Source organism: Euphorbia lathyris, chromosome 8 (genome assembly GCF_963576675.1).
Source record: "Euphorbia lathyris chromosome 8, ddEupLath1.1, whole genome shotgun sequence".
Classification (NCBI taxonomy): domain Eukaryota; kingdom Viridiplantae; phylum Streptophyta; class Magnoliopsida; order Malpighiales; family Euphorbiaceae; genus Euphorbia; species Euphorbia lathyris.
Window position 1 is genome coordinate 37,547,486 of NC_088917.1, and position 17,470 is coordinate 37,564,955.

A 17,470-nucleotide genomic window follows, 5' to 3' on the forward strand; every position below is an offset into this window, starting at 1 on the left:
AAATGTTGCGAATTGTGAACATCCATATTAGTAGTAGCACTTGTATAAATAGATCCTGGCCATCGATACTGAAAATCCTGATTTGATGAATAAAAAATCCAGAAGAGAAGTCGAATTTGGGATAAGAGCAGAGTGATAACTGGATCGACTAGGCATGGCAATTCATTTAACGCTAAAGCCACCATCGCTGATCCCCTCCTTTATTTCCAGACAAAATTTTCTTGTCTCGCCATTAAGATTACAATTTCACGTTCCCAAAAACACAAACCCTAAAGTGGGGTTATCATATTCATTTAGAAATGGATCTGAAACAGATTGCCCAGTTCCTCTGGAGCAACAGCCTATGAACGAGTACCAGAATCTGTCCACTTCGTTCCCCTACTCCTGGGCTGCCGGTGACATCGTTGAGTACTGCTCTCGTCTTTTCCTGACGGGCGCTTCTTTCGCTCTCCTTGTTGGATTGCCCGTTGCCTGGTTTGGTTCTGTGAGACCTGAATCGGAGCCACTGAAGCCCATCTTTGTAGCTTTATCAAGTGGGATATTTGTGGTTAGTCTTGCCGTTGTAAATATGTACTTAGGTTGGGCTTACGTCGGGAATCGTTTGCTCAGTGCCACTGTTGAATGTAATTATTTCTAAGTGTTAATTCTAATTAACCAAACAACCTCACTCAACCTTTTTGTTGATCTTTATCTCGTTTTGTTGCAGATGAAGAGACTGGATGGTACGATGGTCAGGTGCGTCAAATTTATTTTCGTTTATCAAATTTATTCTAAGTCATTCGGCTTGAATGGATCGCCTTACTTTTTTCTCAATCTGGACATTAGTGTTTCTCAAGTATTATTGACAATAACAGATATGGGTGAAGAGTGCCGAAATTTTGGCACGAGACCGTCTTCTGGGTTCATTTTCTGTAAGGATTCTATTTCAGAAATTTGTGTTCGTTATAAAATATAAAATATACTAGCGAATATCATTAATTGATCGTATTTGAGAAATAGGTAAAGCCGGTGCTGAGCAGGTTAAAGTACAGTCTTGTAGCTCTGGCGACATCATTATTTGTATGCGCTGTTGTGTTCATGAATATCGATGGAAATCAAAGTATAACATCTGAAGAAGATAGAGTTGTTATTCCTGGGGTTTACAACGATGAGTCAGCGAGATCGTTCGAGCCAGAAGCATTCTGTGGTGAACCTGGTCTTCTCTAATTCTAAAGATTCCTCTGTACAGCTTACTCGCTTGGTATGTGGTAATGGAATATAATTTTGGCTTGAAATATTATTGTCATCTCCATCTGCATTGAAGTCACAATGTTAATGTCAAACATCTTTGGGAGCAACAACATTTGCTCATACTCCGTTGAACTTTCAAGCTCTTCAAATGACTGAGAACAATGGCATGTCCCAAATGGATGGGAGGGAGGGACACTCAGAGGTCTGATTTTCTTAATGGAATAATGATACCTTCAGGCGGGATGGATGGTGTGTTTGTGTCTGCTATTAGGGATTTTCGATTTCTGATACAAACATAGTATCTCGTATTTGTTGTTACGGTTAGCTATTTGCTGTTGTTGATAGGTATTAGATTTTTATACAAAACACAACTGTTTCGAAATTTTACTAAACACTTTTATTTTATCTCGACCTTTGAATTAAAAGTCTAAAAGTAGTTCCAAAAAATGGAACTAAACCGGCAATTAGTGTATTTAGAAAAATTCAATTTGATTGGATTGTTTATAATGGTTAATTACACCTATAGTTCTTGTAAGTATAAAAAATGGAACCATGATATTACAAAAATTAATTTTTTAATATTAAAACCATCTAACTTGATATCTTCTCCAACTTGATATCGTCCTCTCCAAAACGTCGGATCATCTATTCTTCTTAGTATTTCCAATCACCTCAATTTGCGATTATTATGTTCCATTTTCAAATCAATAGAAAACTTTTTTTTGCCATAGTTTGCATATTTAAGCCCCTGAACTTTACCTGTTTTAAGGATCAAGCTCCTGATCAATTATTTTTCCACATTGAACTCATGATCATTGATTTTGTTATGGATTTGACCCTTATTTAACTTTTTTGTCGAGTTTAGGAGATGAGAAGATCGATTTGGCAATTCTAATGTTGAAAATCACAAAATGAGAGAGAAGAAAATCGAGTTTGGAAGAATATACTGAAAATTAATTTCTATAATTTCGTTTTAATTTTTGATTTTTTATCTCTCCTAGTCAAAGAAATCTTTTTTTTTATTTGTTCATGTCAACAAGCCGAATCGCTCTAACGATGTATGCAGTCCAAACTCGACAGAAAAGTTAAATAAGGGCCCAATCCATAACAAAATCAATGATCAGGGGTTCAATGTGGAAAAATAATTGATCAGGGGCTTGATCCTTAAAACAGGTAAAGTTCAGGAGCTTAAATATGCTTTTTGCCTAATATTTACAAAGCAGAAAGATTATTTACATATAAATGCCTAAAGTAATAATTAAGTCATTATTCAGTATTGTTTGAAATTATTAACCTAGCAACGACGCCAAAAACTTAGTGTGTGACTCAAAGAAACTAATTTGGCGACATTTGTATCTTGTCGTTAACAAGTAATAAAATTTAGATAGATTCGGTTTCAAATCTACGAGAGTTATATTGCAAGTATTGAACTAGTAAGGTTTATAAATTTTTTGTGAGACTCTAAAACAGAGATTTATTTTATAAGTTAAATTGCTCCTACTCTTATCTAATGAAGCGTAACTAGCATGCTTACTCAAGCTAAATAAGTTGGAAAGTGGTAAGATCATACCAAACAAATGAAAATAAAAGGATTTAATGAAGATTATATAAAAAGTTATAACAATTCTAGGTTTGTAACTATCAATCATTACGAGGCCTATCAATTTCTAAGTCCGATTATAGAGAAAATGATCACACGTTCAATTATTAGGTCCCACATGTTATGTGGTTGTTACTACAATTTTCGGTGTGTCAATTCTGGACAACTCTTAAATCAACAAAGTGTGAGGATATATGTGTTGAAGCAATTGAAAACTAAAATTGAATAGTAAATATATTAACATAAATTAGTAAACTATATGTTGAAGCAACTGAATACTAAAAATTGAATAGTGAACGTATTAACATAAATTAAAATGAACAATGGTAAATTATAGTTGAAAACGAAATATCATTTATTGATAAAATGATTCCTAAATCACTCAACACATAATCAATGTTCGACAAGGTTTAAGCTAGGCATATAAACAAGGGGAAAATGAAATATGCCTTTAATATCGCTAACCCGAACTAAGATGTTGTCGACGTCCAAGGAGATGAAACTTATTCACTTGATGGAATAAAGGCGAAGGAAGCCATGAATCTTAAAATATGGAGGATCGGAACAAGTGAATAAGGTGAAGCTATAGAGTTTGCAAAAGGTAAATTCTAAATGTTAAAAATCCGAGTTTTAAACTTGTTTTTATAGAAGAGACGTAAATAAAACGAAACGAATTAATGTTGAAAATTGAGTGCACGAATTGGGCTCGCCGAGCCGGGCTGTTGATTTGCTAATGATCTCAAAATTTGGTTAGGCTCGATGTGTCCAATACTCATGCACGTTGAGCTAGGCTATCATCGAGTGTGAGATAGGCTTTTGGCCTTGGCATGACGAGTTGGGCTACAAAGGAACTTGAATACGTGTTTGAACTCAACGAGTTGGACAAGCGTATACGTCGAGTTGTACACTTTAATTGTTGGAAGTTTCATATTCAAGGTAATTAAGTTTGATTGCCTCAATCACCAATCAATACTCCCAACAAATCTATCCTTAACTGAAATTCAAACAATAAATATTATAAATATTAGTTAATAAGGATGTGGGATTTCCAGATGGTTCACCTCCTACGCCGAGATCGATCCTTATGGACACTCAGATGGTCACATCAGTAAACAATTATAAGAGTATATGGGTAAAGAAATAAAAGTTTTAGAGTAAGAAAGAGAGAGTCCTCTATTAAGTGGTATGACTTACTTATTTATATGCATCTTGAATGAGCTTGGAGGCCATGTGCCTTATAAAATATATGGGCTGGTGGGCTTCTTAACTATATGGGCCCATCCACCTCATCAATTAGTCCCCCCACCATTCGAAAAGGTGGAAGACCAGACCATTATATGTGACGTGAGCAGTGTGCTTGGTGTTTAAGTGACATTTGGTTGATCAATGGCACACGACTTTTATAATCTTGTCATTTGTCCAAGGCATTTAATGAAGCGTGCTTTTATTAAGTTGGGCATCATTAAAAGTGTTGGAAAAAAGGCGGCGTTGTCAGAAGTTTGTGTGACACGTGGTGACTATTTGATGTGTGACCTTTGGGTGAGGTGACTCTTCGTATGTCTTCCTATTCCTATAAAAAGGGAAATTGCTTTATTTACCAAATTTTGATGAGTTTAACAAAGCTGCTTAGAGTAGAGAAAAGTCGTTGAGAGATTTGTGTTTAGAGTCCTTCATTGTTGTTCACCGTTTTGGAAGTGGTGAAGTATATTGCCAATGATAATCGTTCTGCAAGGCTGGCGTTGGAAGTAGTAAGGTCGGTATCTTCATCCTTCTACTTTTTAGGCGTTTTGCTGGTTGTAGTAAGGTATTTATTTGGACAGTTCTAGTCTACTGGGTGAATTAGTATGTCCTACAAGGTTAGTACTAATAAAGTAGGATTGTTGTGTGGTGTGTTGAAAGAGTCAACCCTCATGGAGAGTGGCCGCATTAGACAGAGGAAGAGGAAAGGTGCTGCATCAAAGAGTAGTAAAGGAAAGACTGACAAGAAGCGGAGAGCTATGCTGGAGAAACCCCATGTATATAAACTCCCAGTGGTCTTATCCCGTCCATCTATTGGTGTGAGGAGGAACGGGGTAAGAGTACATATAGTGCTTCTAGAGTCTCTTCCAAAGGACGGGGAGACATTTGCATATTTAAACGAGAGGATATAGAGCAAGGTTTAGCCACAGGGTGTTAGGGGTCCGTGCTCTGATGGCACTCACTATGACTTGGAGGATCAGCGAAGTTCTCCTACTTCTAAGCAGTTGGAGGACGTATGGAGTATTATTAGGAGAAAGGATATTAGGTCAATCTCGATGGCATATCGAATCAGAGAATCGTATGAGTTGAGCACGCTTTCAAAAGCAGCTAAGGCTAATAATTTGGTGATTCAGAATTAGATGATTCTCTATGAGGAACACCTAAAGGGCGGGATGTGTCTGTCGTTGCTGTCGCTTTTTTGTGGAAGTGTTGAAGGAGTTTAACATTTGCCTTGGGCAGATCCATTCAAATGGATGGAGGATGATGGTAGGGTTCTATTTTTTACGTCGCGAGGCAGGGTTATGGGCTACTAGCTTAGTGTTTCAGAAGTTTTTTAAACGAACCAAGGGGGAGAAATCATAGCATATCACTTCCACGCACCCAAAATTTAATGTCATCAAAGGATTGTCGGACAAGCTGTCCGAGTGGAGGCATATGTTCTTTAAGGTCTCCGTAGCTGATCGTGAATTTCCTTATTGTAAAAACTGGAACGAGCTGGCGACAGATTTGGGGACTTGGTTGGTAAAGAGACCGATGATGGTGAAAGAGATGAGGTTGGTTGCTTAGTTAGAGGGGATCCTGTTGACACTAAAGAAGGATGTCTTGTTGTCAATCGAGAACTTCATGATAGCTGGGTGGCCGATTTAGAGTCAATAACGCTTGGCCAATTTGCTAGGGTGGAAAACAGGAGGATGTTGATCAGTGGTTGATGGTGAGGCACTTCATAGCTGGGGATTTGGTGGAGCTTGAGTCGGTTTTCGTGACTATAGCCCACCACAGAGAGGAGCGAGCATCGAAAAAATGACCATTAGAATCTCGTATAATTGCTTCCACGCCTATTTGCATTAAGTCCTCGAACCTGGCTGTATATGTGTTGCATTTTAGGAACAACAATGGGGGTTTTACCCAAGACAATGAAACTCTGACTGTAAGTACTGTTGAAACACCTTTCCACATGATTTTGATTTGACAAAATTATTTAAGTAGTGATAAAAATATTTTAACACATTAAATTTAAATGCTTTGATTTATTACACTAATGTGTTTGTTCAATATTGAGTTTAATTGTTTACAAGACATTAAGATTAAAAAGCCCAAAGGTCCATAAAGTGGAAGTCAAGCCCAAGTCAACACATCAAGACCATTCGGCCCAAGAGTTCAAAACGAAGCCGTATCAAGTAAAACGACGACTCAGCGAAAGAAGGATCGAGAAGCCTTCGAAGCAAAAGCTTCAAGAGGAAGCTGCTGAGTTGGACGATAATACAGTCTGGACAGCGGCAGACAATGTTCAACTTCTAGACAAAGTATTTCTACTTTGGGAAAAGTTCAGAAGGCGCACGAAGCTGTCTCGTAGGCTTTTCCTTAAATGTCGAAACATTCTGCCGAGGACCCACGAAGACAGAAGATGCAAGAATCCTATTGGCCAACGACGCTGAGCACGCCTAAAGTGACAACGACAGGAAGCCGTTTCCCTCCAATGGTTATTTCGAAATTCGAAATGACCAGGTGCCTCAAGTGTCACTATATAAAGGCCATCCATTTGCTTCAATCGATGCAGATCTTCAATTAGTCGAAACGCTGACCAAATTCATACTTGAAGTTTCTGTGGGAAAAGCAAAGCAAATACCTTACACCAATTTCTATATTATTGTGTAAAAGTCTAGAGTGATTTTCAATCATCTAAAGTGTCTTAACAATTGTTGTTTAGGGCAAACACTTTATCATTTCTAGAAGAATAGAAAGGAGAGGCTGAGTACTCGGTTAGAGTACTCAGCGTAGATATAGGAGTGAGTAGAGGTATAGAAGAAGGTACTCTTGTTATACTCAGCTTCTATCTGTAAAAGGTTTCGTGCTCTACCTTTAAAGAGCTCAGTAGAGAATTCAAAAAGCTCGGAACGAGTTCCGGGGACTGGACGTAGGCGGAGAGGCCGAACCAGGATAAGTCTGCTGAGTAACATCTTTCTAACCCTTAAACTCCTTTAATATATATTGCTTGCTATAAAACTGACTAAGTAAAGAACTCACGCTGAGTTAAGTTTACTAAGAAGATGAGTTCAGGAATAGACTCTAAGTGTTATTTCCTGAATCAAGTAAAGAAGCAGACTTAGTCACAAGTTGACTAAGCTTGTGTCTTGAATCTACTTAGTGACGCTGTGTAAACCTTTTCATAAGAAAAGAAGTCAGCTTCAACGGACAAATTTTTAAATAGTTCATATCCCCCCATTGGAACTAACTTGTCACGTTATAAGGGACCAACAAGTGGTATCAGAGCTTAAAAGCTCATTGTGCAAGGTTCAACTACCTTGAGCTGATCCCCACTATGGCTGAGAATAGCACTCGGTTTCTCCCAGGAAATCTGACAACTCAGATTTTGCCTGAGGGTCTGTCCATAACTCGGCCTCCTCTATTCTTCGGGTCTAACTATACCTTTTGGAAGAATAGAATGAAAAATTTCATTCAGGCAAAAAATATGAGTGCATGGCTATCTATAGTCCAAGGCCCATTTGTTCCTGTTGAAACTATTGATGGCCAAACGGTTGTCAAAGCTGAGACTAGATGGACAAAGGATGATCTCAAGAAGCTATAAAATCATGCTTCGGCTATAAACATGCTTCATTGTGCTCTAGATTCTGCAGAATACAACAAGATTTCAGGTTGTGAGTCAACGCAGGAGATCTGGAAGAAGCTGGAGGTCACCTATGAAGGAACCAACAAGGTGAAGGAATCCAAGGTCAACCAGCACATGAGGTTGTACGAGCTATTTGAAATGAATGATGATGAAGGAATCTCTGACATGAACGCAAGGTTCACAAACATAATCAACGAGCTCAAGAGACTTGGAAAGATCTTCACTGAGGAAGAACGAGTCAAGAAGATTCTTAGGAGTCTTCCTAAAAGCTGGCAAGCAAAGAAAACTGCTGTTGAGGAAGCTCAAGACTTAACCACCTACAAGTATGATGAGCTCATTGGCTCACTGTTGACCCATGAGATCTCAATGAAGAATTTCGAGGTGAAGGAAAAGTCTGAAGACAAGAAGCAAAAGTCTCTTGTCATGAAAGCTGACTCCACTGATGGGAGCTCAACAGACGATGAAGAAATGGCTATGTTCACTAGAAATATGAAAAGGCTGTTCAGAAAGAATGACAAATATTCTAAGAAGCCTTACAAGAAGTTTGATAAGTACAAAGCTGAGTCCAGCGACAGTAAGTACAAGAAGGACAGCTCAAAGCCCATTACATGCTTTGAATGTCATCAAACTGGCCATATCAAGTCAAGTTGTCCCACGCTGAGGAAAGAAAGAAAGAACAGCAAGAAGGCAATGGTGGCAACTTGGAGCGAGAGTGATGAGTCTTCATCATCAGAAGCTGATGCCACTGAGTCAGCAAAGATTTGTTTCATGGCTGACGAACTTGCTGAGCCATGTGTTTCTGAGCATGCTGACCCCTCCATTGCATCTGACGATGAGGAACACTCAATGAGGTAATGTCACTACCCTTGCTCAGAAATGAAATGGTTAATGCCCTGAGTGACCTCTACACACTTGTCAAAAAGTGTAATAAAAAAGGTTAGAGCACTCAGCAGGCGATGTGACGAGGTTGAGGAGGTCAAACTGAGTGACCTTCGATATATTCTCCAGGACACTTCAATTTTGCATAGTAATGTAAAAATTATGCAAAAGTTTGTCTCTGAGGTCCAATCAGATTCTAAGAAACTGAGAAAAGATGTCACATCAATTCAGAACCAACTTAAGGTTCCGAATAAAAGAAATATTCCTCTGAACACTGTGTACCGAAGTACTAATCAGCAGAGATGGAATCCTCAGTGGAATGTCCAGTGTGACTTCTGTGGGAAGAAAGGACACACCACAAAGGTGTGCTGGCACGCTCAGCACTGGGGTGCTGACCAGTCAGTGAGACATCCTAAACGGAAGGTCAGCTGTGACTTCTGTGGAAAGAATGGACACACTGTCCAAGTATGTCGTCATAAAATGAAATATAATGCTTTACCTGTTGAACCTAACAAGCAAGGACCCAAAAAGAATTGGGTACCTAAAAGCAACTAGCTATATTGCAGGTAAGCCTGAGATGTGCTGAGAAGTCAAAGATGTGGTACATTGACAGCGCATGCTCGAGGCATATGACTGGTGATGAAACTCAGTTCATCACGTTTGTGCGTAAACGAGGAGGAAGTGTAAGTTTCGGAGACAACAAGAAGGGTAAGATAGTAGGGTCAGGAACCATTGGTGGTAATCCTACTATTGAGTCAGTCTCCCTAGTCAGCGGACTCAAATATAACTTACTCAACGTAGCTCAGCTATATGACAATGGGATAAAAGTTATATTTGATGACACTGGATGTAAAATATTCGAGGGTAAAACAAATGAGTTAATTTTAACTGCCCCTCGTATTGATAATGTCTTTATGCTGAACTTAGAAAAGAAGTTTTCAAAAACTATATGCTTAGTGTCAAAGGAAGAAAATTCCTGGCTATGGCACAGGAGACTTGGTCATGTAAGAAAGCAATTGGTTGAGGGACTGCTAGAACTTAAGTTTGAAAAAGATCAATTATGTCACGCTTGCCAAGCTGGAAAACAAACCAAACAATCTTTTCATAGTAAAAACATTGTCTCAACTAAGCGTCCATTAGAGTTACTACATTTGGATCTCTTCGGTCCAGTCCAGCCGATGAGCTTGGGTGGAAGAAGATTTTCCTTGGTCATTGTAGATGACTTTTCTCGGTACACTTGGATCATCTTGCTGAGTAGCAAGGATGAAACTTTTGAGACGTTTTCAAATTTAGTAAGAAAACTTGAAAATGATAAAGACCTTAAGTTAGCTCACATCCGAAGTGATAATGGTGGAGAATTCAAGAACCAACAGTTTGTTGAATTCTGTGAAACCAACGGCATTGACCATAATTTCTCTGCTCCTAGAACGCCTCAACAAAATGGGGTTGTTGAAAGAAAAAACAGAACCTTGGTTGAAATATCCAGGACAATGCTGAGTGAGCATAGGCTTCCAAAGTACTTTTGGGGAGAAGCTGTTAACACAGCGTGCTACATTCTTAATAGGGCTCTAGTTAGACCTATATTAAAGAAAAACCCCTACGAACTTTGGAAAGGACGAAAGCCCAACATTGGATACTTTCGTGCCTTTGGTTGTAAATGTTTTATCTTAAATACCAAAGACAGCCTAGCTAAGTTTGACTCAAAAGCTGATGAAGCTATCATTTTAGGCTACTCAACAAACAGCAAAGCATACAGAGTTTTCAATAAACGAACTCAAGTCTTAGAAGAGTCAGTACATGTTGAGTTCGATGAAACTAACCCTATAGGAAGATACCAGCCGCTGATCAAGGATGATCCACACTCAGCACCCGCTGACCAAGAAACTGCCGCTGAGTCATTTCCTTAAGGGCTGACCAAAGGTAAAGGTGAAACTCAAATTACTTTCACTGACCAATCTACACCTGCAGAGATTGTTGAAACACAACCAGCGCAAGACATCAATCTACCAAAGGAGATTAGGATACCAAGAGGTCACTCAGAGAGTGCCATTCTCGATGCCGCTGAGAACACCCTGATGATGAGGAATCAACTCAGGAGATACCTCAGCAACGTAGCATTCGTCTTAATCCAGGAACCAAAGAATTTTGCTGAAGCTGAGTATGATGAATTCTGGATGAATGCAATGCAAGAAGAACTTGATCAGTTCAGACGAAATGAAGTATGGGATCTAGTGCCAAAACCAAGAAGCCAGAAGACCATAGGAACAAGATGGGTCTTCCGCAACAAGCTGGATGAACAAGGGAACGTGGTTAGAAACAAAGCAAGACTTGTAGCTTAGGGCTACAGTCAGCAAGAAGGTATTGACTACGGTGAGACCTTTGCCCCAGTGGCAAGGCTAGAGGGTATTAGAATTTATGTGCATATGCAAGCTATATGAACTTTAAACTGTTTCAAATGGATGTTAAAAGTGCATTCCTTAATGGAGTTATAAACGAGGAAGTTTATGTTAATCAGCCTCCAGGGTTTGAGGATCCTAAATTCCCAAACCATGTTTACAAGCTCAAAAAGGCTCTGTATGGTCTCAAGCAAGCACCACGTGCTTGGTATGAGAGGCTGACCAGTTTCCTGCTGACTAGAAATTATGTCAGAGGTAAAGCTGATACAACCTTATTCATTAAGAAAAAGGGTAAAGATACCCTGCTAGCTCAAATATATATTGATGACATTATTTTTGGTGCCACTAATGAGTCAATGTGCAAGGAATTTAGTAAGCAGATGCAGACTGAGTTTGAAATGTCAATGATGGGAGAACTCAATTTCTTCCTTAGACTTCAAATCAAACAAGGGAAAAATGGCATCTTCATCAGTCAAACTAAGTATGCTAAGGAGATATTGAAGAAGTATGAACTTGAGAATTGTAAGTCAATATCTACCCCAATGGGCACTGACACTGTCCTATGCGCTGATGAAAATGGTAAGTCAGTAGACAGCAGGTTGTACTGAGGTATGATTGGTTCTCTACTTTACTTAACTGCTAGTAGGCCGGACATTCAGTTCTCGGTATGTTATTGTGCTAGATATCAATCTAACCCTAAGGAATCTCATTACATAGCTGTAAAAGGAATCCTTAGATATTTGCAAGGCTCAGTAAATGTAGGTTTATGGTATCCCAACACTCATGATTTCACACTCATTGGATACACTGACGCTGACTACGGACGAGACAAGCTTGAACGAAAAAGCACCTCAGGAGGATGCCACTTCCTTGGGAGCTGTCTTGTGTCCTGGTTCAGTAAGAAGCAGGCGTCAGTAGCCCTGTCAACCACTGAAGCTGAGTACGTTGCTGCTGGAAGCTGTGTTGCTCAAGTCCTATGGATTAAGCAACAACTTGAAGATTATGGCGTTCAGACCAAAACAATTGAAGTTAAATGTGACAACAAAAATGCCATTGACTTATCAAAGAACCCAATCCAGCACAGCAGGATGAAGCATGTCAGCATAAGACATCACTTCATCAGAGATCACGTACTCAAGAGAGAGATCAAGCTGACCTATGTCCCAACGGATGAGCAGCTTGCTGATATCTTCACAAAGCCACTGGCTCGTGAGCAATTCAACATACTTAGAGAAGCCATTGGTATGTTTAATCCTCTTCAATAAATTCCAAGTATAGTATGCATGCTGAATGATTTATGCTAAATCAATTACTATCACATGCTGAGTAGATTTACATGATGAGTGTTTATCTTAAGCTGAGCAACTAAGCATAAGAATTATTCCTTTGCGTAACAATTGTCTACTCAGAATCTTAAACGTTTGAGATCCTTAACACTGAGTAAAGATCCGTTGCAAACTTTAATGCAAAGCACGCGAATTAAATAGCCACATAGGATGATGTATGCGCTATAATTAGAAAACACACGCGCCGTATGTGTCATAAATGCCAGAATCTTTGTCGATTGAGAATCTTGAGGTCAAATTGACAACCCAACGCTTTAGATCAACTCAATACCTCTATAAATTGTGGAGGAATTCCCACTTTTATCTCTTTACGCTTAGAAAACTTTGGCATTCCAATTACTCTCTCTAAAAATTCACAAACCTCCCAAAACTTCTCTGAGAATATGACGAACGGTTCTCTAAATATCTCCGGTGCTGGTTTACCCGACAACCGCTCCGATGCAAACCCTAAATCTCCTACCCAGCATGACCATACTAAGGTCACAACACCAAGCAAGAAAGCTCAAGCTGTCCAAGCCACCTATTCGAAGGGAAAACAACAGCAAAAGGACAAGGGCAAGAAAGTTGTGGAACGCACCTACTCTCAGGTTTTCGAGAGTGTAAAGGGGTGGAAGATTGATCACTCACGATGGTTTTCAAGGGGATTCGTGGACGCCGAGCAACCCTTTTGTGAGTGGATCAAGAATAATGGTTGGACCGAGCTGTTTTCAGTTCATGATGCTACTTACCCTGAGCTGGTAAGAGAATTCTACGCCAACCTAAAGATCGCCGATGATAACCGGAACTACCTGGCGTCTCATGTTCGAGGAAAGGACATCTTCATCAACCCTGCATATCTTGCCTCACTGTTCAAGCTGAAAAACGAAGGAGCTATACTTCGTAAATCAGGTGACCAAGATAAAACCAACTACGTTCAGACCTTCTGTAAACCTGAGGGTCATGTAGGTGAAATCTCGAGCACTTTCATGGGTCAGCATCAAAAGATGACCCATTACATACTGACCAATTTCCTTTTCCCTAAAATCAACTGCACCAACTCAGCAACCAATTTTAAGCAGTGTTTTATATGGCACATGCTGACCTACACACCGATAAACATGCCTGTCTTCATAATCGGTGGGTTTCTACGAAGTACATGAACCCTTAGGTTAGGCTCCTTCATCACCCGAATCCTCAAAGATCACAATGTGGACATGGTTGCGGAAATCCACACTTGGGGAACCGAGATTACAGCTGCTGCCCTATTCGGTTTGGCATATGATCATCCTATTGTGCCGAAGAAAGGAAAAGGGGAAGCTGTCCAGAACGCTGAGGGGGCGGTGACTCGAAAGGGAAGAACTCAAAGAAAGAGGAAGGCTGTCCAGAGCACCTCTAAAGCTGCTGCTTCTGCCCCAAAGAAGGTTAAGTTTGTATGCAGAGGAACTAAGCCTCAGATTCAACAAGGACAGGGTGGATCTAGGTCAGCTGAGAAAAGACCTAGGCAAGCTGAGCTTGAGACAGAAGAAAGAGAGGTTGATGAACAACCATTAAGGAAGAGGAAGAAGCTCAATTTTGAGTTAGACCTATCGATGCACTACCGACTGATGTCGTCGTTCCTCCTAACTCACACTATGCACAGAGTCAAGGCGTTGACGCTGAGCAATAGTTAGATAATCAGGAAGAACAAGACCAACTGGGTGGTCAGTTTGTCGAGGAAGAACTGGATGAACAGTTTGAGGAAGAAGAACTGGATGATGAGTCTGAAGAAGAAGAAAGTGGTCAGGATGACACTGAAGAAACAGCTGATGATGAGCACCTTGAACCAATCAACACTGAGTTGGTTGACGAAGAAGAAACTGAGCACACAGCAAATGCTCCCGCTGTTCAAAGGGAAGCTTCACCCACTGACTCCATTGAGTCCATTCCTTGTGACCCTACTCCTCCAAAGCTAAAGAGACTGAGGAAGAAGAAGGCATTTCGAGCACCCGTCATTGACCTAATGGGTGACTCACCGCTGAGGGATGAGATCTATGACCTTACAGATGTACATCTTAGGTTCTTCTCCAACCCTCCTGAGTCTCAACCAGAGCAACAAGAAAATCAAGCCTCTATTTCTCAGCCGAAGGAACATGCCGACTTAAATACTCTCCAAACCCAAGTAATGCCGAGCAAGTGCTTGAAGATTCCGCTCCTCAACACGTTGAGCAAGCCAAGGAATTACCTGCTCAGGTGACCACTGAACTTACTCAGCTTCCACAATCCCGTCAGCTTCTACCTGACCCTGAGCAAGTAACACTTTCTGCCGATCCTCCACTTCCACAACTCAATGTGCAGAATCAAATCCAGTCAGTTTCTACTGACAATCCAAACTCCAGGCCAGCCACTGATAATGCTGGGCCTTCTAATGATGAGCAGAACTAAACAACGCCTCTATTCGGTTCTACTCCTCCTCCGGCATCTGGGCCAACACATGATGGATCCTTTAGCTACCTTAATGCCTCTGAGTCTGGTCGAAGAATCGTTGACTCAGCTCAAGCTCTCATCCAGGACATCCATTAATCAAACACCAATGCCACTGGGTCTACAAATGTTGAGACAAGTCAACTCTCGTCTGTCACTCAGCTTATAACTGAGATCAGAGGTCTGAAGGATCTTCTGAGTGTCATGACTTCATTGCAATCTCAACAGCCCAGGCAGGACTCTATAACAAAGCTGGTCGAACTCCAGCTGACCATGGTAAACCACATGAACTCACTACAAGGACAGATTCATCAATTGTCAGCTACGAACTCAGCATATGCCACTTCTGCCGAAGTACATCATCTCTTCAGCCAGCTTCATACTAAACAGGAGAAAACAAATCACCAACTCTCTTCCTCCTCCCAATGCTCCATTGAGCAAATTAGCGAGGTTGTGCATCTGCTGAACTTAAACAAGCAAGAGATGGACACTGACCAGCTCAAAACAGATGAGATCCTGAAGTACTCTCGAGTAACTTTCAACCACGTGCGCCATACCAACGCTCAACGTGAGTATTTTGATTCATCTTTGCTAAAGATGTTTCATCAGGCTTTTACAATGCTCACGAACAGCATACACTGGGTTGTAAAGGGTCAAGCATATGTTCTAAGTATGCTGAGTGCTGCTGATGTCAGAATTCCTCGCGCTAGTTTGGATGATGGTGTTCCCATCTTTGATGGCATAAATACAAGCACACACAAGCTGAAGGCATTATCTAAACGCCTGACTAAAGCTGCCATTGAAGATACCTTCATTGCTCCTTCTGCTGATGGTGGCAAAAAGGGGGAGAAAGTACAAGCTCAAGGAACCCAGCATTCAGAAGAAGCTTCAGGTAGTCAGCAAAGACAAAAGGGAAAGGATAAAGCTAAAGATCATGAAGCACAACTCAACTACAAGAAGAAATAGCTTTAGCTTTACTAGGACTGACTAGATGTCATGTTGTTAAAACTTGTAGTCTTTCCCTTGTGTACTTTTGTTGTGCTGACCCTGAATACAAAACTTTGATGCATCTATCTTTTTAAATTAACCAATCTTATGTGATGCTTACTTATGTTTTGTATTGAATAGTTAATCGCATCTTCACTAAATCAACTATGCTACTTGTCTACATTGCTTTATGATTGCATGCTGTGTTGATCAAAATGTTGACCGCTTTTACATGTCTTCTTAAACACATTGAACAAAGAAATACTCAGCGCTCTCTGATATATAAATCTTCCGTATAAACTGAGTTAAATAGAATATGTTCCATGAGCTGACCTAATTCTGAAAAACTGACCTTAGACTTACTTGAAATGTTTAAAGTAAATCTAAGTCAGCCGCTCAACCCTTACGGGGGAGTATACTGAGTAAGATAAGGTCAACAATCATGGGGGAGCTCAACACTGAGTTCTTGACTGAATATTTTTGCCAACATTAAAATGGGGGAGTTTGTTGAAACACCTTTCCACATGATTTTGATTTGACAAAATTATTTAAGTAATGATAAAAATATTCTAACACATTAAATTTAAATGATTTGATTTATTACACTAATGTGTTTGTTCAATGTTGAGTTTAATTGTTTACAAGACATTAAGATTAAAAAGCCCAAAGGTCCATAAAGTGGAAGTCAAGCCCAAGTCAACACAACAAGACCATTCGGCCCAAGAGTTCAAAACGAAGTCGTATCAAGTAAAACGACGACTCAGCGAAAGAAGGATCGAGAAGCCTTCGAAGCAAAAGCTTCAAGAGGAAGCTGCTGAGTTGGACGACAATACAGTCTGGACAGCGGCAGACAATGTTCAACTTCTAGACAAAGTATTTCTACTTTGGAAAAAGTTCAGAAGGCGTAGGAAGCTGTCTCGTGGACTTTTCCTTAAATGTCGAAACATTCTGCCGAGGACTGACGAAGACAGAAGATGCAAGAATCCTATCAGCCAACGACGATGAGCACGTTCAGAGTGACAACGACAGGAAGCCGTTTCCCTCCAACGGTTATTTCGAAATTCGAAATGACCATGTGCCTCAAGTGTCACTATATAAAGGCCATCCATTTGCTTCAATCGATGCAGATCTTCAATTAGTCGAAACGCTGACCAAATTCATACTTGAAGTTTCTGTGAGAAAAACAAAGCAAATACCTTACACCAATTTCTATATTATTGTGTAAAAGTCTAGAGTGATTTTCAATCATCTAAAGTGTCTTAGCAATTGTTGTTTAGGGCAAACACTTTATCATTTCTAGAAGAATAGAAAGGAGAGGCTGAGTACTTGGTTATAGTACTCAGCGTAGATATAGGAGTGAGTAGAGGTATAGAGGAAGGTACTCTTGTTATACTCAACTTCTATCTGTAAAAGGTTTCGTGCTCTACCTTTAAAGAGCTCAGTAGAGAATTCAAAAAGCTCGGAACGAGTTCCGGGGACTGGACGTAGGCGGAGAGGCCGAACCAGGATAAGTCTACTGAGTAACATCTTTCTAACCCTTAAACTCCTTTAATATATATTGCTTTCTATAAAACTGACTAAGTAAAGAACTCACGCTGAGTTAAGTTTACTAAGAAGCTGAGTTCAGGAATAGACTCTAAGTGCTATTTCCTGACTCAAGTAAAGAAGCAGACTTAGTCACAAGTTGACTAAGCTTGTGTCTTGAATCTACTTAGTGATGCTGTGT

At 40.1% G+C, this 17,470-nt stretch overlaps 1 protein-coding gene across 1 annotated transcript; it reads left to right on the forward strand.

Annotated features, from left to right (window-relative positions):
• The first annotated feature begins 19 nt into the window (after positions 1-19).
• Positions 20-1,702, forward strand: LOC136202775 (uncharacterized protein ycf36). The gene is made up of 4 exons (XM_065993644.1): positions 20-623; positions 707-735; positions 855-911; positions 1,000-1,702. The coding sequence occupies exons 1-4, from the start codon at positions 155-157 to the stop codon at positions 1,204-1,206; spliced, it is 762 nt and encodes a 253-aa protein (XP_065849716.1). The 5' UTR covers positions 20-154; the 3' UTR covers positions 1,207-1,702.
• Positions 1,703-17,470: the final 15,768 nt, after the last annotated feature.

Coding starts and splice junctions, on each gene's coding strand:
- LOC136202775 (XM_065993644.1), top strand. CDS start 155: ATGGCAATTCATTTAACGCTAAAGCCACCATCGCTGATCCCCTCCTTT. Junction 736..854: donor CTGGATGGTACGATGGTCAG/GTGCGTCAAATT, acceptor TGACAATAACAG/ATATGGGTGAAGAGTGCCGA. Junction 912..999: donor GTCTTCTGGGTTCATTTTCT/GTAAGGATTCTA, acceptor TTTGAGAAATAG/GTAAAGCCGGTGCTGAGCAG.